Here is a 24990-nt window from a genome sequence, read left to right as displayed (position 1 = left end):
CCTGGAAGCATATAATGAGGTTTGGTATTTATGGGAATAGAGGGGATTGGAAAAAATACAGTAATTTAAATAGGAAGTGTAAGCTATGTAAACTTTGGGGAAAAGTTTACTCTTTTGAGCTTAAACTCTAGATGGTATATAATCTGGTAAGTACTATGAATTTGGCAAAAGATTCTATAAGCTCTCTTTATGTTCCCTTGGGACTTTGAGAGGACATAATGAATGGCGGAATAGAAGAATCAGTCTTCCCTGGCCTCGTTTAAGCTGGCTTATGGATTTCTCTTCCATGCTTCTATAGTTCTCTACAACAATGGGCAAGAATGTGGAGTCAAATTGCCTGGATTTTAATCTTAGCTGACTGACCTTGACTAAGTAACCTCTCTGGTCCTGACTGCCATTTGTGAAATGTAGACAATAAGCATACCTACTTTTTGTGTGAAGATCAACCGATCAACATACAGCACTTAGATCCGTGACGGGAACTTAGTAAGCTGTCAGTAATGTGATTATGTTGGTTGTCGAATATACTATAACATCATGTTCTATTTATGTGTCTGTTTATTCTACTAGAATGCCATCTCCTTCTATTTAAGAAACATGTCTTATCATTTGTGTCGGTGGGTGCTCCTTTAGTACTGAATCCATGGTTACTGATGAACATGAATGAATAAAAGACTCTTCTGAGGTTGTCCTCCCTTGTGGAAAGTATCTTTACAAGGTGAGTGAGTGAAGTCACTCAGTCGTGTCAGACTCTTTGTGACCCCGTGGACTGTAGCCTACCAGGCTCCTCTGTCCATAGGATTTTCCAGGCAAGAGTACTGGAGTGGGTTGCCATTTCCTTCTCCAGGAGATCTTCCCGACCCAGGAATTGAACCCAGGTCTCCCGGCATGGTAGGGAGACGCTTTACCACCTGAGCCACCGGGGAAGTCTTTACAAGGTAGTTACACACATTCATGTCTTATCAACTCCCCTCTTACCCTAAGTTCCTACCTCCTGGTCTAAATCCCTGTGTTCAGTAAGGGATCAATAAATATTTCTTGCCTAACTGAATAATAATCAAACCTATGCACACTGAGTCATTGCTCTCCCCTTCTGACACAATCTTCTGCAGAATGTGTATTCCAGTAATAGCTAGCTACTCACTGTTTAAACTTACCCTGCACATCACGCCTCCATGACTTGGCTCAGGTAGTTCCCATCTGCCTATCTCCACTTTGCCAGGCACACATACTCATAGGCATCTCTAAATTCTAGCTTAGATGGTCTCCTTCCAGATTCTAATCCACCCAAAGAGAGCCAGCCACCTTGCCCTACTTCCTCCCACTTCGCCTCTACAATGATTTCATTTAAGGCTCATGCTGTGTCTTATTATCACAGAATTTAAGCACCGAGTATAGAACTCGACATAGAATAGATATATTCAAGTAAGCGTGTTGACTAAACAGCCATGTTGGTCTATAGGATGATACACAGATAGGCTCCTAATGAATTTGCTCTTCCATTCTGGATCATAAATGAATAATTGTATGCATACACAATACACAGAATGCAATTTGAGTTCCTCCACCTTTAAAGGTGATTCAGTTACCCCTATCCATTTCTTCCTTGTCTGGGATACCTGCTGACATGAGGCATCCTTTTGGGAGCACGTTAGGGCAGGTTTCGGCATTCAGTGTGCACACATGGAACAGAGGGAAAACAACTGCCTTGTACTAGGCTCGAGTCATGACCTTGGCCTTGTTGCCTTGATGTCTAAAACCCAGGGATGCTCATTCTAGAAAGGTAGGCATGCCCATGGAATGGTGTAACAGAAGCTCTGATGACATTCTTGTGTTCATCAGAAGAGGAATGGGTTAATAAAACTATCAAGAATTACAGCTGCAACCATATGGAGACCTAGGAAAACAATAAGAACGAACATTTGCACATAATAAATAAAGAGACGTGACCTGGTGCAGAAAACCTGCCTCTGCATCACCTGTGCCTGACAGCAGACTAGATTTCTGGGCACTCTGCACAGGAACCCATGCCTGTATCAGCCAGAGATGCTCAGATTATTGGATTAGTGATGTTAATGCAGCTGCAATGAATTCAGAATGACTTTGCATTTAGGTCTCATGAGGGGAGAGGTGCTGGGGGTTCCAAAGTCTAGGTGTTAGTCACTCAGTCATTTCCGACTCTTGTGACTCCATGGACTACAGCCCACAAGGCTCCTCAGCCCATGGAATTATCCAGGCAATAATACTGGAGTGGGTAGCCATTCCCCTCCCAAGGGGATCTTCCTGACCCAAGGATCGAACCTGGGTCTCCTGCATTGCAGGCAGATTCTTTACAACTGAGCCACCAAGCAAGCCCCACCTACTGCTTTCAGTAACTGATACAGAACTCATCACTGGCCTTACAATAGCTGTCCCTGCAATGTGGCTGACCACAGAGGCAGCCCAGACTGATTGAATAAGAATCTGAAAGTGTAATGGCAGGCCTAGAATGTTTTAAAAGTATCTCTTTAAGTAATTCTAATAGCTGTATCAGGATTGTGTGTCTTATTTTTGCTATTCTAAATGGGACTGCTTCTTTTAAGACATAGCATGCACACAGGGTCACTGTGTCCAGTTCTAAATGGATTATTCACTGGAAGCAATCACTGTAAAAAATTCAGACTTATCTCCCTTCCCCGAATGAAATGGTATGTACATGGGGTCATGGCATCCTGTGTGAAGAGGGTGCGGAAGAGAATTTTTTGGTACCCAATTTCCTCAGAGGAAGATTAAACTGAGGAATGAGCTGAGAGTAACCGCAGAATGTCTGGGGTGTGGCTGGCATGCCATTGTCACGGTGAAGTGCTGTAAACTTTCTTGCTGCCCTTTAGTAGTTTGGAGAAGCCCACTAAACAAACAACTATGAGAAACACATTTTTTTTTTTTTTTTGGTCTTTTGGTTCTATGCTTGGCTATTCTGGTTCTTTGTTTTAGGATAAAATTCTGGACCCAGGAGGTTGTAAAACTAATTGGGTGTCTGACCCAGACTTCACAGTCCTCTTTGGCTTGCCAGAACCCCGCCTCCCCTGCGCCCGAACCCAGACAAAACCACACTTTCACTAACCCTGAGTTGTGATGCCCCAGGCCGGTCAGATCTGAAGGAACTAGTCCCATGGTTGCTGGAATAATCTTGTCTCCTTTCTGGTACCAGAAATTCTCCTTATTCTGTCTTCTGCTGAAGATCTGAAGGTCCATGGTGTGGGCTGAGGTGGCAACAATGTAGAGAATCCAGAGAATTCTCTCCCACAGTTGAGCAAGCCACACACCCAGGCATCACATTCAGCAATGAGCCTGTGATCACACGTCAGTGCCAGAAAAGTTTATGGCTGGTGGAAATGTGTCCCCTAGTGGACCTCAAATACAAAAATTTTGTAAAGACTGGATTGTTCATGGTGCATATTATTCTGACTTAAAGTCAGCGGGCACTTCCTGAGCATCAGCTCTTACTGGACACTTTGTTAAGAGCTTTACATGCACTAACATTAATTTTCACAAGTACTCTATGAAGTGGAAATTACTGTTCTCATTATAGAGCCGAGGAAAACTGAAGCTTAGGAGGACAGATAGGCATTCACTTAAGGTCTCACTGTTAGTGAACAACAGAGCAAGAATTCAATTTAAATACCCAAGTCAGACTCCAAAAATACTTGGAAATACAAATAAGAGAAAACGGTACTATGAACCATTTAAGATATTGTTTTCTTTTTAATTGATATATAATGATGGTTACTATTTTAGATAAGAACCCACCTGCAATGAAGGGAGATGCAGGTTCAATCCATGGGTTGGGAAGATCCTCTGGAGAAGGAAACGGCAACTCACTCCAGTATTTTTGCCTGGAAAACTCCATGGAGGAGGAGCCTGGGGTTACTCTGTCTATGGAACTGCACAGTCCAGGGGGTCACAAAGTGTCGGACATGACTTAGCGACTAATGGAAACTCCCCTGCCCCCCCAAACACATGTCCATCTCTTCAGCCCTGGAACCTATGAATGTGTTATTTGTAAAAGGGGTTTTTGCAGATATAATTAAAAGATTCTGAGATAAGATTATTCTAGATTATCTGAATGGGCTCTAAATCCCATGACATGTGTACTTATAAGAGATACCCAGAGAAAAGACAGAGATGAGAGAAGGCCAAGTGAAAACAGAGGCAGATGATTAACGTGATGCAGCCACAACCAAGGAATTGCCTGCATGAGGAATCAAGGAACAGTCCTCCCCGACAGCTTCCAGAGCCAAGTGTGGCTCTGCTGACACCTTGGCTTTGGAGCTATGGCTCCCAGAACGCTCGGAGTGTAAAATGTCTTTTGATTTAAGTCACTAGTTAGTGGTACTTTAATATGAAGCCACAGGAGACAAATGAAGGGGGCAATACAGCTGAGCGGCAAATTACCCGACTTAGGACTGCGATTCCTAACCCTGACGTTCATTATGTGTGACCCTGGCATGTTGCTTCCCAAGGCCTCAGCTTCCTTATGTGGAGCTGTGAGTGAGACCCTTTCTACTCCTTGTGATCTGTGAACCAAGGGTTTAGGTTTGCTATTCTCCCCACCAGTGGCCAGTGGGTGGGGCAGTAATTATGTGATGACCTTTACCTTGGCAGAAATGTTTAAAGTTAATTAAAGCTCCTCCTTTAAAAACAGGACAAAGACATCTTTGGCATTCTTAAGAAAAGATTCCATGGGATTAACATACAGACACCACTGTATATAAGATAGATAACAGGAAGAACCTACTGTACAGCCCAGGGAACTATATTCAATATTTTGTGATAATCTGTATGAGAAACGAAACTGAGAAAGAATGAATGTATGTATAACTGAATCACTATGCTGTATACCTGAAACTAATACAACATTGTAAGTCAAGTATACGCCAATAATTTTTTTTAAAATTGCAGTGAAAAAAAAAAAAAAGATTCCTTCTGTACAGTGGGCTTAAACCAAGGACTACTGGCCTCTAATTGCCAGGTGCAAATTTTAAAGAAAAACAAAAGACCCTAGAGAATATGAGTGGGTAGCAACTGAGGGTAGCAATTGTTCTCTAGTGATATGTGTGTATTAATGGAATAAAAATCTTTTGAAGTTTAGTAAGATAATACAACGTTGTTGTTGCTTTTATCAGGCAGGTTTATTAGGACTTGTTTTGTCTGATACTAAAATTCATGATAAATGTACATTTTCCAGCAGGTGGTTTTCCAACAACTGTGTGACTGGAAAAAGTTTCAGTTCAGTCACTCAGTCATGTCTGACTCTTCACGACCCCATGGACTGCAGCATGCCAGGCTTCCCTGTCCATCACCAACTCCCGGAGCTTACTCAGACTCACGATCATCACAACGGTGATGCCATCCAAACTTCTCACCCTCTGTTGTCCCCTTCTCCTCTCCCGCCTTCAATCCTTTCCAGCATCAGGGTCTTTTCCAATGAGTCAGTTCTTCGCATCAGGTGGCCAAAGTATTGAAGCTTCAGCTTTAGCATCAGACCTTCCAATGAATATTTAGGACCGATTTCCTTTAGGATTGACTGGTTGGATCTCCTTGGAGTGTTCTATTTTAAGAACCACAGTATTCTACCTTATATAAGACATGTAGTACAAATTGGAATGCTTGTTAATAATTGTGAGTTGATTACACAGGAACAACCAATTAGAATCAGTAACAATCTTTAAAAAATCCCTTTAAAAAATAATCAATAGAGAAACGACAATTCAATTGTCACTTATGGAACTATAGCTCTCTCGGTTAAGGTCTGCGAAACATTTTTTTTTCATTATGAGTCTGTCAAGATTGTTAGAAACTTCTTTATATGTTTGACATAATTCTTTACAAAATTTCCAGTTTTCCACCAAAACGTTCCATTTTCTACCAGAACGTTACCAAAATCCATCTGAGATGGGAGACTGTATGGGGAGCCTCTAGCTTACTCTCCAGGGCCTGGCACAGAGTGGCCACTCCATGAATGTGGGGTGAACAAATGGGACTCATCCCAACATGTCACTTTGAACACAACAAAGACAAGCTTTGGAGCTCCAACAGCACGGAAAACACACCATGCTCTGACATCTTGGGCTCAATCAGTGACAGTTATTAAATCCACATGTGTTCAGAGCAGAAGCGTAGCTGCTGATATCGGTAACTGCCTAGAACTCTGTCTCTTGAGACTATCGCCTTTTCTGGACAAGAGTCAAAATAATTCCCAGTATGGGATTTTCCTGATGGTACAGTGGACAGAAATCCATCTGCCAATGCAGGGGACATGGGTTCAAACCCCGGTCCAGGAAGATTCCACATGCCACGCACACAACTAAGCCCACATGGCTCAGCTGCTGGAGCCTGCTCACTCAGGAGCCTGTGCTCGGCAACAAGAGAAGCCAGCACAGCGAAAAGCCCGTGCACCACGGTGAAGAGTAGCCCTCCTCTACAACTTGAGAAAGCCCCAGTGCAGCAATGAAGACAAGGACAGCCAAAAATAAGTAAATAATTAAATTTAAAAAATACTAGTCTGTTAAAAAAATACCACCCAGTATGATCAAACCATAGTCATACAAATCCCCAATAATCCAATGGACACTCAAAAGATTAACACAGAACTGATTAGGAAGGCGGCGGAGGTTGAAAGGAGCTAGAGGGAGATACATTGCTAGAGGAGAAAACTTCCAAAAAGGGATGATACAATTCCCCCTACCAGGCTTGACCTAACCTAACTAATCAACCAACGCACTTCCTTTTTTCCTTCCTTAAAGTTTCACTGAACATCTACTATGTGCCAGGTGGTGTTCGAGACACTAGGGATATAGCAATGAGCAATAGGCACCACTCCTGCTGTGATGGAGTTTACACTCTGGGGGAGCCGATGCCAGTGCAAGAATAACACAAGGCTCCTGATGTGAAAGGAAGCCTCCAGTTCCCACTCCAGCCTCCAGCCAGGCCCAGATCAAGAAGATCTCCATGACACCCTGAGGCCTCTAACTAATTAACAGTATTCACATATCTCATCACAAAGAGGAAAAAAAAATGTAACTACACGTGGTGATGGATGTTAACTAAACATATTGCGGTAATCATTTTGCAACATGTACATATTTCAGATCATTATGCTATACACCTTAAACTTATATAATGTTCTATGTCAATTACACTGCAATATAATTGGAGGGAAAAAGAAAACAAAATATGTTATGGAGGGCTGAGGTTCACAGCAACTACTAAAGCCTGCGTACCTGGAGCCTGTGCTCCGCAACAAAAGCAGCCACCACAATGAGAAACCTGCACACCGCAACTAGAGAAAGCCTGTGCGCAGCAACGAACACCCAGCGCAGCCAAAAACAAAGCAGCCTGTACATGTAAACAAAACAAAACAAACACATGTGAACAGTGATTAAAAAACCAACATGCCATCTAATCATGGGTAGTTACTAACTTTCTACCAAGATTTCACACTTAACGGCTGGGACAGTGCTAGCTATACAACAGGTTTTAAGCAAAAGCCTGGGGAGGATTTAACATTATATTGAATTTAATGTTTAGACACATCAAATGAACTTCCTGTGATTTATCATTTCACTCTGGGGTCAGAATATTTCAGAAAGAGTAAGTCAGTGATCTGCATACAGGAAGTGCCAAATGAATGAATGAATGACCCAGCTTTTTCAAAAAGGTAAATTTGAGTTATGCTATATCATATCAAAAGCTTATTAGATGGGTACTATAGTTGACCCTTGAACAACACAGTTTTGAACTGAGCAGGTCCACTTAAAAGGCAGATTTTTTTTTTTCATGAAATACTACAGTACTTACACCGTCTGTTCTTGGTTGAATCCGCTGACTATAGAACCTCAGATAAGGAGGGCTGACTGTAAAGTTATATGTGGATTTTGGATTGCACAGAGGGTCAGTGTCCTGAACCCCTTAGACGCATCAGTTGTATTTGCATCTCCACTCAACAGATGAGGGAAGACACAGGCTTCCCTGGTGGCTCAGATGGTAAAAAATCTGCCTGCAATGCAGGAGACCTGGGTTGGATCCCTGGGTTGGGAAGAGCCAGGTGGGCTACAGTCCATGCGGTCGCAAAAAGTTGGACACTACTGAGCAACTTTCAACAGATGAATACTTTTGAGGTTTTGAGTTGTTCAGAGCTTTGTCCAAGGTCACGCTGCCAGAGAGAAATAAATACAGGATTCAAACCCAGGGAGTTTGATTCCAATAACTCTTAATATTATGTTGTACTGCCTCTGCTAAGGGCTATTCCAGATGAAATTGGCTTTAGATGACTCTCCAGATAATTTACTGGCAATCAGTGTTTTTGTCTGGTCTCTTCCTTGTCATTTGGTTTTCATGTTTCGGCTATATTTAGCTTTTTCTGATTACTTTTGGGCACTGGAAGGTTAGTCTGTTCTCATAAATGTAGTATGTTCATTTTCCTTCTCAGTTTCAAGGCCCACTGAAAAATTAGGTGGGACAGACAGTTTTCTGGGAAGATTGATTTTAATAAAAGCGATGTGAGGAAAGTGTGCCTGCCCACAAAATCTGCCCTCCTTGTTTCATGATGTTTAAAATTCCAGTAACATGGCTTTATTGCTTGGCTTCAAGTCATGTCCTCTGTCAAAATTCAAATATACCAGGGACAGGTAAGTAACACTCTAAGTCAAGCAGCCTGCCACCCTGCCTGTAATCTTTCCATCCATCCTTTTCTTCAATAAATATTTTGGAGACAGACTCTGAGTAATGGCTGTTGAGATGAAGTATAAAGTAAGTGGTCTCTGCCCTCAGAAAGGTCTTGTTTCTGAGAGGAGATGGATGTCAGAGAAACACATTTGTTTTAGATATTATGATGGAGGCATTTATGAGGTATAGGGAAACCCAAAAGGGGATAAATATACTGCTCTACTTGGAAAGATGAGTGTAGCTATGCCTTAAGCTTGAAGTCCTTCACACTTTAGTAAGAATACATTGTAAAGACTGTTTTCCAGGAGGCGTATTTTGGTGACAGGAGAAAGAATTTGAAGTGATTGTGAATTCACTGGAATGTTACACACAGAGGAAACAACAGTGAGAAAGAAATTCCATAAAGAAAAACTTGGAATCCAAGTCCTAACACTGAGCTTATTTCAGAACTGACAGTAGATCGGGCCCTTCTCACTTACATAGCCTGCCCAATTGTCAGGCTATGTGTTAAGAATTTGTAATAAAAGAAAAATTAGTTTTTCAAAAGGGCTACAAGGAAAGAAAACATTGCTGTGATTGCCTGATGGCCACAGAAGCAAGCATTTCTTAACTGAATATACCAGGGTCAGCAAACCTTTATAAAGTGCTGCTGCTGCTGCTAAGTCGCTTCAGTCGTGTCCGACTCTGTGCGACCCCATAGACGGCAGCCCACCAGGCTCCCCCGTCCCTGGGATTCTCCAGGCAAGAACACTGGAGTGGGCTGCCATTTCCTTCTCCAATATAAAGTGCTAGATAGTAAATATTTTAGGCTTTGTGAGCCATATGTTCCCTGTAGTGGCGACTCAATTCTGTGGCTACAGTGTGAAAGAAGTCATGGACAGTATTTAAATGAATATATGTGGCTGTGCTCCAATACAACTTTATTTACAAAAACAGGTGGTGGGTTGAATTTCTGCCATAGTTTGCTAGACCCTGGTTTATATCATTTCAAAGGCATAGTAAAAGCCCAGGTATGTTTTAAATAAAGTTTTAATAAGTTTTTGGAGGCGAGGGCCCCTCAGTTCCCTCAGTGGACAGCAGGGCCTCATGTAAAGAGCCCTTTACCTTACACTGTCTGACTGCATGGCCTGGGAAGTAGCCCTTGGAACAAATGACAGGAAGGGGAGGGAGAGAGAGCACAAAAGACAGGCAGGCAGAGGATCTTTGTGCCAAAAGTGGTTAGCTATTTACCAAAAACTCATGCTTTCAGTGAATTTTTTGGTTTAACAAGGTACTGATTGAGTGGTCTGTGGCTGATGCAAAATTATTTTAGTAGTAATGCTTGAATATTTATTAAACATATGAATAGTTTATAGTAACTTACTCTTTCATTTATTCATTCAAACATTGCCTACTACATGCCAAGTACTGTACTAAGTCCTGAAGAAACAATGTTGAATAATTCTGGGTCATCACCATATACCAAGGTGTCCAAAATACTTCATCTTTGATTCCCTGTGGTGACTTTCTGTAACTTTTCACTATTTTGTATGTGATGGTGACATATTGAAACTCATCCAGCTTTATAAGGCCTCAAGCCCTCTGACCAAGTTTTCCCTTTGAATCACTGAAGACTATTTCTGTTATTGCCTCACAAAGATTCTGCTAGTCAATAACAGTTACCTGCACATCATCTTTTGCAAATGGTTTGGTGCACCCCAGCAGTTAGCCTTTGGGTCTACTAACTCCGTGTTACATGCAAAGTTGGACAGACTTTACGTGGTCTAGCAAGCATTCCTTGATTAAAGATTCTCAGATATAGATCTCCATCCATGATGTCTTCTCTAGTTAACTACCCACTCACAGTCTCTACTCAGATGTTCCACAGGTCCTCAGATTCAACATGTTCAAACTTTCATCCCACCCACCCACATCCCCTTCTCCCCTTCAAGGTTGCCTGTATCAGTGAATGGAGCCATCTGCCACCCAACAGTGCAAGCCAGAAGCTTGGAAGTCATTCTTGACAACTTCCTCGCCCTCATCCCTTGTTGTCCAGAATTCACAAATAGTAGGTGGTGGTATCTCCTAACAATCTCCACACCCCTTGTGGTCTACTGTTCACAAATGGTAGGTGGTAGTATCTCCTAACAATCTCCGGAACTGAGATATTTCTAACTCCACTGCCTTCACCAAAGCCTAACCCTCCAACCTCTCATATCTGAATATTCTAATTGTTCTTCTAGAGTCCACTCTCATCTAAATCTCATGTCTACTATATCCATCTGATCACACTGTTCTTAGGGTAAGAAACAAATTCCCTAAATACCCTATTAGACTCTGCATGATTGACTCTAATCAACATCATCTTTCCCTGGAAGTATTCTCTTTTCACTTTCTCTGACACGTCTGAATTACGTATCATTTTAGAGCTTAATTCTGGTCTGCACCTGTAGAAGATTTCCATTAATGGCCCCATTCTTCACCAGCCCTTGTATCCATATAGTTTGCCACATAATACTGGTGACACAATTTCTTGCCCTTGAGTTCAGGCACATGACTTGCTTTGATCAGTAGAATTAGACAAGGTGCAGAGCTCAGGGTCCAAGAGGCCTTGCATATTTACACTTATCCCCTTGAACCTCTCCCTTCAACATAAGAACATGCCCAGGGCAGCAATTTGGTCCCATGAAAAAGACGAAGGGACACATGACAAGGACAAATTGATGAGGGACATATGAACTACTCAGCTGAGCTTAGGCTAGATCAACTGACCCTATATTAACACATAGATTTATAAGATACAATAACCAGTTGCTGCTTTAAGGCACTGAAGTTCCAGCTGGTTTGTTACATAGCAATAACTAGTTGACATTAACATAATACTTTGCATTTGCCTATGGCTTTGTAAATATTCTCTACCTAAGAACCATTTAAGCCAACTAGCGTTAAAATCTACAAGAGTTAAAATCAACAAAGATTGCACAGATGGCTCTCATCCTTCCTGCTATTAACAGCAAACTCTTGCTTGAGGATTGAGGGCCAGTAATAAAACAATGGCTAATTCCCTGAGGATGACTTTCTAAATGAAATGGCGGCTTTCCCACCAATCCTACAAATTGGGTGGATGAAACCGGGCTTGGATTTTTCCTTTTCTGCCACAGAAGCTCTTCATCCCTGAAAGAAATGGCAAATCCACTGGCACAGCTGGGCGACCAAGCTGAAAGTCAGAGTTGGTTTCTGAAGTGACACAACCTACCTGCATTCTAGATAAAAGCATAGTCTGTTGTTACAGGCATATTAAAGGTTGCCCTAGATTGAAACAGCACATCTTGTTCCTTTTATCCCTGTCCTCTGAATTTCTCTTTGAAAAACTGTTGAATGTTTCTGGCCTTTACATCTTCTCTACCTGACAATAGCTTTTACTAAGTGGATGTTAATTATACCACAAGGCCAAGTCATTGACAATTCAAAATGAAAACCATGGCCACCTGTGGCTATCATACCCTACCCACAAATACTCCAGCCATAGTAAAATGCTGGGCTCTTAAAGGAGACTCTGGAAATTATTTCACCCATAATATGAAGAGTGACTTGGGGGCTGTAAAACAAAGTACCCTGGTTAATACACCATTCGGTCTGCTATGTCAGAACAGAAGATGTAAATACAAAAAGTCAACAGCTTTCATACCACCGGAGAAAGTAAAGACATACCTGTTCTGATGCAATTCTTCTCTCTGAAATAAATTGGAAAAAATACACGTTTTAGTCTTGCTCAAACCCATTCAAAATTCCAAAGCAGATATCTTGAAGGAAGAGGTTATTAACTTCCCCAGTTATTAACGTTTTGGAGTTTTCTTTTTTGGGAAGAAGGTTAGAACATTAGAAATTTGAATAATTTGTTCTTTCTGCCCTTTTAAAGCAGCCATGCCTGGTGGTCTTCACACAGCCTGGATTTGCAAGACAGCCACCTTTACGCTCTAATGCCTGAGAGACCACTTCTAACTCGGGTCCTTTCTTATAGTGCCTTCAAGGATACTGAAGAAGAAAGCGGGCTCGACCTCCCTCTCCTTCCCCAAACTGCTGCACTCCTTTTACTTGACAGCCAGCTGTCCTGAAGACTACGTGTTCCCCCAGCTCGGTGACTTCCTGCGTTGGCTCCCTCAAGGAGGCGCCGCTGCCTTGCCCCCCATCCTCGCCAACTTGACAACCTGAAGACCTATTATGCTTTGCATTCACCAAATGAGAGGCAAGAGGCTTAGAGCTGTGTTACCTGAGGCCCGGGAGGTCCTGGGGTGTGGCTGGGTGCTGGGTGGTCTCCTCTCCGGGGAAAGGAGGCCTGAGGAAGCGACCCCTTCTCCAGGTGCTGAGGCACGGGAAGGGCACGCTCTTCATCTGGCCCCATTCGGAGCTCAACCGATTCGGCTGTGTCGAGGGCCCTTTCCGAGTCCAGAGGCAATCTTGAGTGGAGTCTCAGGGGCCACAGGGAGTGAGAAGACTCCTCTGTACTTTCACATACCTTGTCAGAAAGGGGACTTACGGAGCCAGGGGACTCCGGCGAGCTGCCCCAGGAGCGCACTTCCAAGGCAACGTGCTGAGGCGGCGCATGCGCAGTGGCAGTGCCGCGCGCACCTCTGCGCGCACCTCCGCGCACACTCCCGCAACCGCGGCTTCTTAACCTCCGCAAAGTGGGCGACGTGGACAAGCGGCCAGGGGCTTGCCGGTCAAAGTGGAGAAGATTCCCCTGGTTCTGACAGTGCTTCTTCGACAGGCTTTCCAGGGAGTATGGAAGAGAGGCCTCACAGCCTGCAGGCTGCACCTCTTGGCGGGATGGCTCCATCTTCTCCACGCCACTGAGAGGCCCCTGTTGCTGGAAACTTCCAGGCGATGTCGTCAGAGTTGCTGTTCTCCTGACCACACTGGGGTGGTTCCGTTTCTGTCTTCAGATGGCCTCTGTTCCTCAGTGTGTTTCCATCCTTTTCCAGAGGAAAATTGCAAGCAAGTGGCTGATCATTAAGAGAGCAGACTGTGGAATCTGTTGCAAACAAGGAGATGCAGGTGAGAAAAAAGGTGTCTGAAATTTCACACAGAAGCTTCTAGTTAGTCAGAGGAGCTAACGAATGCCTAGTTAACATTAGTATCTGTTTTGTAGGTAATTAAGATAAGTGAGTCCAGCCTTCTAATCTAAATTGTGTATGTTTTGAAATTTGTTTGTTACCACATTAAGTCCTTTGGATCCTGCTCCCTGCCTCCTTAAGGGAGGGTTCTTTCTTTTTCTTTTTTTCCATTGGGGTTCCAGTAGGTGAATAAGAAACTCAAGCTGGGATGGACAAAGTGCAAGCTTTACTCAGTGGCCAAAGAATGACTAAGCAGAAATTGAGTTCACAAATCCATTTCTCGCCCTGGAGGTGGGCAACAGGGATTTAAAGAATAAAAACAAAGGGAGGAGGAGTGAAGCTAATAAAAGGGACACCTGTGCATTCGTTTGGAGAAGGAAATGGCAACCCACTCCAATATTCTTGGCCTGGAGAATCCCAGGGACAGGGGAGCCTGGTGGGCTGCCTAAGTAGCAACAGAGTCGGACACAACTGAAGTGACTTAGCAGCAGCAGCAGCAGCATGCATTAGTTTACCCTGAAGGGTCAGGCCTTTTTCCAAGGGAGTGGGGTGCTACCTGATTTTTATCCTTTTTTGGTCTTTAATGTCTGGTCCTAGCAGCCAGTAGGTGTGTCATATACTATGCTAATATTGTAAAATCAACATATGAGACTCAAGATCTGTTGGAGGTCAGATTCATGTCATCTTAGTCCCAGCTGGTTCCATCTGCTTTCTTGTTTGTATCTTCCTTTCTTATCTCTGGACCCTTTAACTTAAACCTGTGTGTTCACTCCTGCTAAAAGCGGTGTGGAGTGAGTTGGCAGGCTTTGAGCAAGGACACTCTTGCTGTACAATGGCCACTGATGTGGTGGTGGTAGTGGTTTAGTCCCTAAGTTGTGTCCAACTCTTTGCGACTCTATGGACTATAACCCACCGGGCTTCTCTGTCCATGGGATTTCCCAAGCAAGAATACTGCAGTGGGTTGCCATTTCCTCCTCCAGGGATCTTCCAGATGCAGGGATCAAACCTGAATCTCCTGCATTTCAGGTGTTACCACTGAGCCACCAGGGAAACCCCTATCCGTTGTTTAAGGGGTCATAATGTCAGGCTCTCCTAATTTATTTAATTTTGTTATTTATTTATTGGGCATGGGTTTTTGAGCAAAGACTTGGAGTAGCTTTGGCAATATTTATTTTTCAGTAAAGAATTCGCCTGCAGTGCAGGAACTTCAGGAGCCTCTGGTACTATCCCTGGGTCAGGAAGATCCTTGGAGAAGGGCATGGCAACCCACTCCAGTACTCTTGCCTGGAGAATCCCATGAACTCATGAGCCTGGCAGGCTGTAGGCCATAGGGATATGAAGAATGGAACAGGACTGAGGTGACTTAGCATGCATGCACGTTTTACTTAATATCCCTTCTAGATTGAAACAAGAAAACTTTTCAAAACTTTGGTGATCTAAAAGATTAAGAGATTTCTTGGAAGCTACAAAGCTCATCACCTTTTATTTCCATTTTAAGAGAATCAAATATATGTTCAGTTTTCCTTACATTCTGCATTTATATATGTATGATTGTATATATGTGTGTATGTATGATGTATATATGTATGTGCTTTGGCAAATATCGGGGATGTAAGAATAAGAAAAACAAGGCCCTTTCCCTCAAGGTTTAAACTACTAAATGAAACATGATTTCAAAGATAGTGATGCAAAGTATTTGGCAAAACACATTTTAGATTTTATCCATCCCCATGTTTTGGAAAAATAACTTGCCAACTTGAAAATAAAAACCCAGATGTCACTTAGATGCCCTGCTTCTCATGATTAGAGGTGCTTTCTATGATTCACTAATGCAAAATTACCTCCTATCTGTTTTTGTGTTCAAGCAAATCTTATTTCATTTGCCAACTTGATTCATGGTGACATGCAAATAATTTACTGCTATTTCATTATTTTGTAGTTTTCCATATAAAGAAAGTAGTTTCCTGTGGAAAAGCATCAAGCCTTACCCATCTATCAAGTATTACTTAAGGGTCACCTCCTGATTATTTACACGTCTGATATGGGACTGTGAAACAGATAATGTAACCATCTTCTCTTGCCTTGGGCAACGTGGGAAATGGTTTTAGATGATACATGGCTTGTTGGTTGAGGAACATCAGTAGTTGACCACATATTCTGAGATTTCCAACAATAACTTCAGCAAATCTATAATCCTTTATTTTGTTGGTTGCACTATGTGGCTTGTGGTTGCACCACGTGGCTTGTGGTATCTCAGCTCCCAGACCAAGGATTGAATCCAGGTCACGGCAGTGAAAGCACAGAATCCTAACCACTAGGCCATCAGGGATCTCCCAGCAAGTCTATAATTCTAAAGCAATCTGTAACCCTTCAGGAATGGACAGCCCAGTTTTAAGGATAGCTAATTTGTTCTTTTAGTGCTGTGTAATTTTAATTGCATTGACAATACTTTTTAGTAGAACTTTTTCCACTGTGTATTATTTACCTCCTCCGTTTGATAATAAAGAATACTGGACACCCATAAATTCTTGATGACCTGTCCTATGTGGATTGTCACTCATGAGGTTTTTGTAGCAGATGATTGTTTACTGCATATGAAGTGGCCTCTCACTGATGTACTCCCAAATGTTTTGTCATTAATTCTAGTTTTGTACTTGCCTATGGCAGGTTCTTTCATTCCTTTGTTTCTTCTAATCTGTTTCAGGCATAGAAGTCCAATAATCCTGTGTCAAGAGAATTAATAGGCTCTTAGATTTACTCTTATCAGTAAACGGGAGGAGCCCGACATCATGATATTGTTATGACAATGCTGTGACATTGATTTAGGGGGACTCTATTCTCTTACATTTATTCCCTGGCTCTCCTCTGGTTTAAAGCCAAGTGAAACTACCAGATACTGGATTTTAGACTGGAGAGTTGTTTAAGGAACTACTTAGATACCAACTGACTCTCATTAACAGACTCTTATCTACAAAAGAAACCTGAGATTCTTAACCAGCGCTGGGTTTGCTTTAATATTTTGAGCCAAGTCTCAAATGTTAACAGAGCTTCACATATAGAACAAAAATGCACGCAGTACCCTTATCTGGGGGGCAAAGGGAGAGAGTAATACCTGCTAGGAAACTTAACATTTTAGTTATGGTGAGGTTGAACTGGTTTTGATTTTAGATTTTAGGTTATTTCTGGCTGATACCATCTTCTTCATAGGAGAAGAATCATTACTAATGAAAACAGGTATATTAGGTCTCTTTTCAAGTCCTTTACTGGAGGACCTCATTCCTCATTCTCCTGACAAATGGCTGAGCTGAGGGCTGGAGTTACAGGTACACAACTGGGGGATTATATTGTGTTTCTCAGCAAAGCATTGTTGTAATTCCAGGCAGCAAGCAACATGGTGATAGGAGTTCAGAATGTTTACATAGGTGCTTGCATAATATTTCTGTCAGAATTCTTAGTCCTTGGGTTTCTTGTACCTTCTTTCTTCTCCTTAGAGGGGTTAGGACATTGCTTCAGATTTCCTTCTAATTGTCCTGACTTAGGGTGTGGCAGTTAGTACGTGGTTATTATACCCAAGAGTCATTCAGTTCAGTTCAGTTGCTCAGTCGTGTCTGACTCTTTGCGACCCCATGGACTGCAGCACACCAGGCTTCCCTGTCCATCACCAACTTCTGGAGCTTGCTCAAACTCATGTTCCTTGAGTCAGTAATGCCATCCAGCCATCTCATCCTGTCATCTCCTCTTGCCTTCAATCTTTCCCAGCATTAAGGTCTTTTCCAGTGAGTCAGATTTTTGCATCAGGTAGCCAAAGTATTGGAGCTTCAGCTTCAGCATCAGTCCTTCCTTTGAATATTCAGGACTGATTTCCTTTAGGATTGACTGGTTTGATCTCTCTGCTGTCCAAGGGACTCTCAAGAGTCTTCTCAAGCACCACAATTCAAAAGCATCATTTCTTCAGTGCTTAGCTTTCTTTATAGTCCAACTCTCACATCCATTCATGACTGCTGGAAAAACCATGGATTTGACTAGACGGACCTTTGTTGGCAAAGTAATGCCTCTGCTTTTTAATGGGCTAAGTTTGTCATAGCTTTTCTTCCAAGGAGCAAGCATCTTTTAATTTCTTGGCTGCAGTCACCATCTGCAGTGATTTTGGAGCCCAGGAAAATAAAGTCTCTCAATGTTTCCATTGTTTCCAAGGGTCATTAAGTATTATTTACTGGCCAGTGTGAAATATTCTCCAGCACATCTACTCCCATCTTTAATATTCGCAGTATTTGAACGAAGCAAAGATGAGATGCTTTCCACAGTGGGATGGAAGCTGGTTTGGGAGGCAGTCTCTAGGAAGACTCAGCCAATGACTCTGCTCAACTGCCAATCGGATGTATTCAGATGGCAGTCATAGTAAGGGACATGGTCGCTAATGCAACCTGACAGGTTCCTGAGAAAAAGAGTGAGGACTTCCTTTCTGCAAACTGCTCTATGGTATGAAAGAGGTGCTAAATGGGATGCATTTAGCTCCTGTGAAAAGTAACTCTGGCAATGAGAGAAGGTGAATTCTTCCCAGCTGATTCAGGTCATTTTGTGAATAGCATGTCACTTCCTGGAAATATATTGGTTGGCCCCAAAGTTTGTTGGGGTTTTTCCATGAAATGTTACAAAAAACCCAAATGAACTTTGGGGCCAACCCTATAGTAAGTATGAAGAAGGAAATGGCACCCCACTCCAGTATTCTTGCCTAGAGAATCCTGTGGATGGAGGAGCCTGGTGGGCTTCTGTCCATGGGGTCATACAGAGTCAGACATGACTGAAGCGACGTAGCATGTCTCAAATATTGGAACCAAGACAGTAGTAACTGCTGACATCCCTCACTGTAGAACTGAAGAAACTTTAGCTACAGGAGAGCTTTGGAAGATTGCTGAGGAGAGGAGCCCAGGCTCTAGAGTTAACCATCTGCTTGCTCTCTCTGCCTAAGCAGCAGCTAGCCCTGTGACTTGGGACAAGCCTCTCCGCCCGGGTCAGCCTCCAGGCCACATTTATGAAAGGATAATAAAGTCCCTCCCTCACAAGCTCCTTGCAGGGATAATAGGTGAGGCTCCTGGGAGACCCTCTCTAAGTGATTATCCCCATGGATCTGATAAGAAGCCAAAAGTTAACCAAAAAGTTCAGGCTATCTCTTCTCCTTCATTTCCCTAGAAGACTGGATCAATAAATGATCACTGTATTATAAAGTGAATTCACCAGGCTTTGATCACCCAAGCTTTAAGAAACCAGCAACCACCACCCACACTGTTGGGGAAAGCAATCTCAGTGTACTTGAAATTAAACCGCACAGATTAATGATTCACCCATTATGCTTAGACCTGCGAGACCAGCAAGACAGGACCAAGAGAAGCTGGTAGCAACAGGATCTGAACAAATGAAAAATGCGAGAAGGGAACCCAGCAGCAGCTGAACGTCACCTCTGATACCTGTGGGATGGTCTGCCTCTGAAGGTGACATTGTCCAGGTGGGTCCTGACGGGAGCCCGCAGACCTCAGAGCAAGCTGCCAGGCGAGGTTTCGGAACAGGTTCCACGCCTTAACAATGAACCCTCCTGGCTGAGCACAGGCACAGTTGACAGGAGCTGAAAGGAGGAACTGGCCTCTCCCCTTCTTAGAGAAATTTCTAGTTATTTGTTTATGAAAAGGTCTAAGGGGAAGCAAGTTCAGAATCTAAGACCGCCCAGGTCAGGTGATTTGTTTCTACTGAACAGTGACTGATCCAATAAAGGGAGGATGCAAATGTGGCTTTTTACTTCCCCTTCGGTGCTCAGTGAGCACCATTGATAGCTTAGTGAGACAGTTTTAGGTATCTTATCCGTTTGCTTTCTCCAAAATTGTGAGAAAACATTCCTTTCAACCTCACAGTGCTTGCATCCTAAAACATTTTGTATTTATTTAGTGGAATGTTTTAATAAGCTTTGGCTTCCCTCATGGCTCAAATAGTAAAGAATCTGCCTCCAAAGCAGGAGACCTGGGTTTGGTCTCTGGATGGGGAAGATTCTCTGGAGAAGGAAATGGCAACCCACTCCATTATTCTTGCCTGGGAAATCTCATGGACAGGGGAGCCTTGTGGGCTACAGTCCACGGGGTTACAGAGAGTTGGACACAACTGAGCAACTAACAGTTCAGTTCACTTCAGTGGAATGTTTGGATAAGCATTGAATAATAGAGGAGACGATCATTGTACTTGGGAACACATTTGTGAGCATTAATTTTCAAGTAATTAAAATGCAAATGGAAAACATTTGTATCTACTGGTATTCTCATTTGAGAGTACCCCAGCAAACCTTTGGTGTCTAGATGGAGATACGGCATACAGTCCTAGGAATGTACACCATCTTAAAAAATATTTCTTCAGACTCTTTACAAAAGCAAATTCAAACAAATTCTAGTTCGGTCTAATTTACTGGTTTTCATTGTTCAGAATCATTACAGATACTTACTGTGAAGGTGTCTTTAGGTCAGTGATTCTCACAGTGGGCCGTCTGGGTCAAAAGCATCAGTATCACTTGAGACTTAGTTTGAAGGGCAAATTCTTGCCCCTCCCCACCTCCTGAGTCAGAATATCTAGGGGTGGGGCCCACAGTCTCCCATTGATTTTTTACAGATTAAAGATTTGAGAGCTGCTGCCTTAGGGGGAAAAAAGATCTAATTTATAGATGTTGGCCTTGTGATAACCTTTGCATTATTCCTTAATCCTTTCATATTGGTCTCTTTAGAACATCATTTACTTAGAACTTTTAAAAATGACTTGACCTTCTCACTTTACTACTGCCACTGTCAAACCCCAAATGCAGTATCAAGGGCATTTTTTTTATTTTGCCAGCGTGGAGCCAGCATAAATAGTCTGAGCTCCTGCCAAGGCTATCTAGCAATGAATTGTTTCAGTTGAGGAAGAAAGAAAAATGAATCAAGTGTTTTAGCTTTTGATTTGTGGAAATGAAGGTTGAACTTCATCGGCAAGTCCTGTCACGCGAGCCTGATTGTAAAACTGTGTCTCCTGGGGGATGATGATAATGGGATATTTGACACCATCCAGAAAATTTCAACCTCTGCTTGTATCTTAAATAAGAAAACTAAGAGTCTACAGAAAGGTCACAAAGGATTATCGGGGGGAAAAAGATAATTTAACCTCTAAAGAATAAAAGGGACAGGGAGGCGTTTTGATTGGGGGAGGGTTACCGTGGTGCAGAGGGGGTCCTGAGGGCCAGCTTCTCCCTCAGGACCTGGGGCAACCTTCTTGAAACAAAGGTGGGCCTTTATCTCTCAATGTGACACAACACTGTGGAGGGGGCAGCTCTCTTCATGCTTTTCCCTCCTCCTCACTTGATCAGGATAAGTCTTGACTGGGGAGAAAGCCCCCTTTACAAAGTCTAAATCCTGATAAGCTCTTTTTGTATCATGAATACCTAGATCTGAGGCTTCAAGCTGTAGAATTCTGACTGGCCTATTTTTTTTTTTAATTAGCTTTACAAAAAAAAATTGGAGAATAGTCGATTTACGATTTTGTGTTAGTTTTTACTGTACAGCAAAGTGATTCAGTTAAACATGTACATATATCCACTCTTCCTTAGATCCTATTCTCATAGAAGTCATTAGAGTATTGAGTAGAGTTTCTTGTGCCGTACAGTGGCTTTCTTATTAGTTATCTTTTTATATATGTTACTGTGTATGTGTGTCGATCCCAATCTCTCAATTTATCCCTCCCCACCTTTCCCCCTTAGTATCCATAAGTTTGTTTTCTATATCTGTGTGACCTTCCAGTTTAAAAAAAAAAATCCCGCATTAAAAGTTAAACATTTTTATAGAAAAGTTTGGATTGCAAGTTTTTGTTTGTTTTTTTGTTTTGATCGCAAGTTTTATTTTTCAATGAACCATTCTGGCAACACCACATTCCTATTCCCACACTTGGTATCCGTATAAAAGGACTAGACCTGAGAACAGGCTCCCTGTTTTAGGGAGGACAAGCAGGGTCCAGTTCACTGTACTCCCAGCCTCCCGGACTCAGGCTGGTGCTGGCTCTCATTGATCTTGTGTGTTGATAGAGTTTTGTTTTATTCTAGCAAAACCAGAGAATGGCCCTAGACTGGAAACAGTCCCAATGTCCATTTTAATAGAGTGTCCATCATCAACAAATACATTGATATATTAAACTCTGAGGGTGAAGGAACAGTTGCTCTAGTCCCAAACATGGAATTCAGAGAAAGAAGCCAGACTCTATGTTTGTATTTATAATAACAACAAGAGTGGGCCAAGTTAAGCTACAGTATTCGAAGTTGGAATTGAGATTTTTGTCTTGGGAAGGGACAGTGACTATGAGTCAAGAGTGGGACTCCTGGGATCCCTATATGTTCAGTCTCCTGACTGTGCTGGCACCTCGATGTTGTCTTTGTGGAAAATCATTCACTGGTCACTTACGCTGTATGCGCTTCTCTGTCTACATTTGCTTTGCTTGAGTACAAGTGAAACAGCGTGTCTGTGCTAACATTGTATCCTGGTTTGCTTTCTTGTTTACACTGACTTCCAGGCCAGTATGGGTCTTCAATTGAAACATTTCTTTAAAAGATTGCTTTTCTAGTGTTTGAAAAGAGGTATGATTTCTTTTCTATTTAAAAAATTTAAAAAAATATTTTGTAATTGAAGGATAATTTTTACAGAATTTTGTTGTTTTCTGTCAGTCATCAACATGAATCAGCCATAGGTATGACCCCTCTCTCTTGAACCCCGCTCCCATCTCTCTCCCCATCCCGCCACTCTAGGTTGATAGAGAGCCTCCGTTTGAGTTCCCTGAGACATAGAGCAAATTCCCACTGGCTATCTATTTTACATATGGTAATGTAAGTTTCCATGTTACTCTCTCCATACGTCTGACCCTCTCCTCCCCTCTCCCCATGTCCATAAGTCTAGTCTCTATGTCTGTTTCTCCATTGCTGCCCTGTAAATAAAGTCATCAGTGCCATCTTTCTAGATTCCACATATATGCATCTGCTGCTAAGTCGCTTCAGTCGTGGCCGACTCTGTGCGACCCCATAGATGGCCACCCACCAGGCTCCTCCCTCTCTGGGACTCTCCAGGCAGGAATACTGGAGTGGGTTGCCAATTCCTTCTCCAATGCATGAAAGTGAAAGTGAAGTCGCTCAGTTGTGTCCGACTCTTAGCGACCCCGTGGACTGCAGCCTGCCAGGCTTCTCCGTCCATGGGATTCTCCAGGCAAGAGTACTGCATCAGTATACTATATTTATCTTTCTCTTTCTGACTTACTTCACTCTGTATAATAGGAGCTAGTTCATCCACCTCATTAGAACGGACTCAAACGCGTTCCTTTTTATGGCTGAGTGATACTGTTGTGTGTATGTACCACTGCTTCTTGAGCCATTCCTCTCTCAGTGGACATCCTGGCTGTTTCCGTGTTCTAGCTATGGTAGATAGTGCTGCAGTGAACAGTGGGGTACGTGTGTCTTCTTCGATTTTGCTTTCCTCAGGATATATGTCGAGGAGTGGGATTGCTGGGTCATATGCTTGTTTTATTCCTAGTTTTTAAAGGAATCTCCATACTGTCTTCCATAGTGACTGCCAATTTACATTCCCACCAAAAGTGCAACAGGGTTCCCTTTTGTCCACACCGTCTCCAGCATTTATTGTTTGTAGAATTTTTGATTATGGCCATTCTGACTGGTGTGAGGAGTTATCTCATTGTAGTTTTGATATACATTTCTCTAATAATGAACAATGCTGAGCATCTTTTCATGTGTTTGTTAGCCATCTGTATGTCTTCTTTGGAGAAATGTCTGTTTAGGTCTTTTTCCCACTTTTTGATTGGGTGGTTTGTTTTCCTGCTATTGAGTTGTATGAGCTGCTTGTACATTTTGGAAATTAATCCTTTGTCAGTTGTTTCATTTGCTGTTATTCTCTCCAGTTCTGAGGGTTTTCTTTTCCCCTTTTTTATAGTTTCCTTTGCTGTGCAAAAGATTTTAAGCTTAATTAAGTCCACTTGTTTAGTTTTGTTTTTATTTGCATTACTCTAGGAGGTGGGTCACAGAGGATCTTGCTTTTTTAAATTTATGTCATTGAGTGTTTTGCATATGTTTTCCTCTTAAGAGGTTTATAGTTTCTGGTCTTACATTTAGGTCTTTAATCCGTTTTGAGTTTATCCTTGTGTATGGCATTAGGAAATGTCCTAATTTCATTCTTTTCACATGTGGCTGTCCAGTTTTCCCAGCACCACTTATTGAAGAGGCTGTCTTTGCCCCATTGTATATTTTTGCCTGAAAAGAGGTATAATTTTTATTTGAGCTATTTTTTAGGTTTTAGGGTTATAAAAGTCCAGTGCAGCCATGTTTAAAATGATTAATTTCTATGTCTACAGATACATCTCAACAAAGTAAAAATAAAAATTAAAAAAAAAAGTATTCGTGATAGGAAGTCAATAGACTTGTTGCTCTTCGGTGGGTACTTTAAACTTCACAAACTTCATTGTGATGTATATATTAACTATTAAATTTGTTCCTGTATTTTTGTCTTTAAAAAAAAATTGTTTCTTTATACATGAAGTTAGAAGTGTCAGTCAGGATATGTAAGAGTGGGTTTAATATGTAAGAGTGGGTTTAATTTTGCCTAAGATTTGGTGTGTACTATCAATTACTTAATTATCAGTTCAGTTCAGCTCAGTTGCTCAGTCGTGTCCGACTCTTTGGGACCCCATGAACTGCAGCACCCCAGACCTCCCTGTCTCACCAACTCCCGGAGTTTACTCAAACTCATGTCCATCGAGTTGGTGATGCCATCCAGCCATCTCATCTTCTATTGTCCCCTTCTCCTCCTGCCCCCAATCCCTCCCAGCATCAGGGTCTTTTCCAGTGAGTCAACTCTTTGCATGAGGTGGCCAAAGTATTGGAGTTTCAGCTTTAGCATCATTCCTTCCAATGAACACCCAGGACTGATCTGCTTTAGAATGGACTGGTTGGATCTCCTTGCAGTCCAAGGGACTCTCAAGAGTCTTCTCCAACACCGCAGTTCAAAAGCATCAATTCTTCGGCTCCCAGCTCTCTTTACAGTCCAACTCTCACATCCATACATGACCACAGGAAAAACCATAGCCCTGACTAGACAGGCCTTTCTTGGCAAAGTAATGTCTCTGCTTTTGAATATGCTGT

The 24990-nt window shown here is 42.3% G+C and overlaps 1 protein-coding gene across 2 annotated transcripts in view; it reads right to left on the bottom strand.

Moving 5' to 3' along the window:
* PLEKHG7 (pleckstrin homology and RhoGEF domain containing G7) overlaps positions 1 to 19462 on the bottom strand; it is an 88200-nt gene extending 68738 nt beyond the window's left edge. Inside the window, exons 1-4 of one of the 2 annotated variants that reach the window (XM_069584182.1) lie at positions 19265 to 19462; positions 16458 to 16522; positions 12956 to 13717; positions 12397 to 12419 (exon numbers count right to left, since the gene is read on the bottom strand). In XM_069584182.1, the coding sequence (XP_069440283.1) occupies positions 12397 to 12419; positions 12956 to 13522 (590 nt within the window). In that variant the 5' untranslated portion in view covers positions 13523 to 13717; positions 16458 to 16522; positions 19265 to 19462. The remainder of the gene's footprint in view (positions 1 to 12396; positions 12420 to 12955; positions 13718 to 16457; positions 16523 to 19264) is intronic. The other variant, XM_069584183.1, reaches the window with a different exon arrangement.
* Positions 19463 to 24990: the final 5528 nt, after the last annotated feature.

This window comes from Ovis canadensis, chromosome 3 (genome assembly GCF_042477335.2).
Source record: "Ovis canadensis isolate MfBH-ARS-UI-01 breed Bighorn chromosome 3, ARS-UI_OviCan_v2, whole genome shotgun sequence".
Classification (NCBI taxonomy): Eukaryota; Metazoa; Chordata; class Mammalia; order Artiodactyla; family Bovidae; genus Ovis; species Ovis canadensis.
This window is presented reverse-complemented; position numbering and strand designations above follow the sequence as displayed.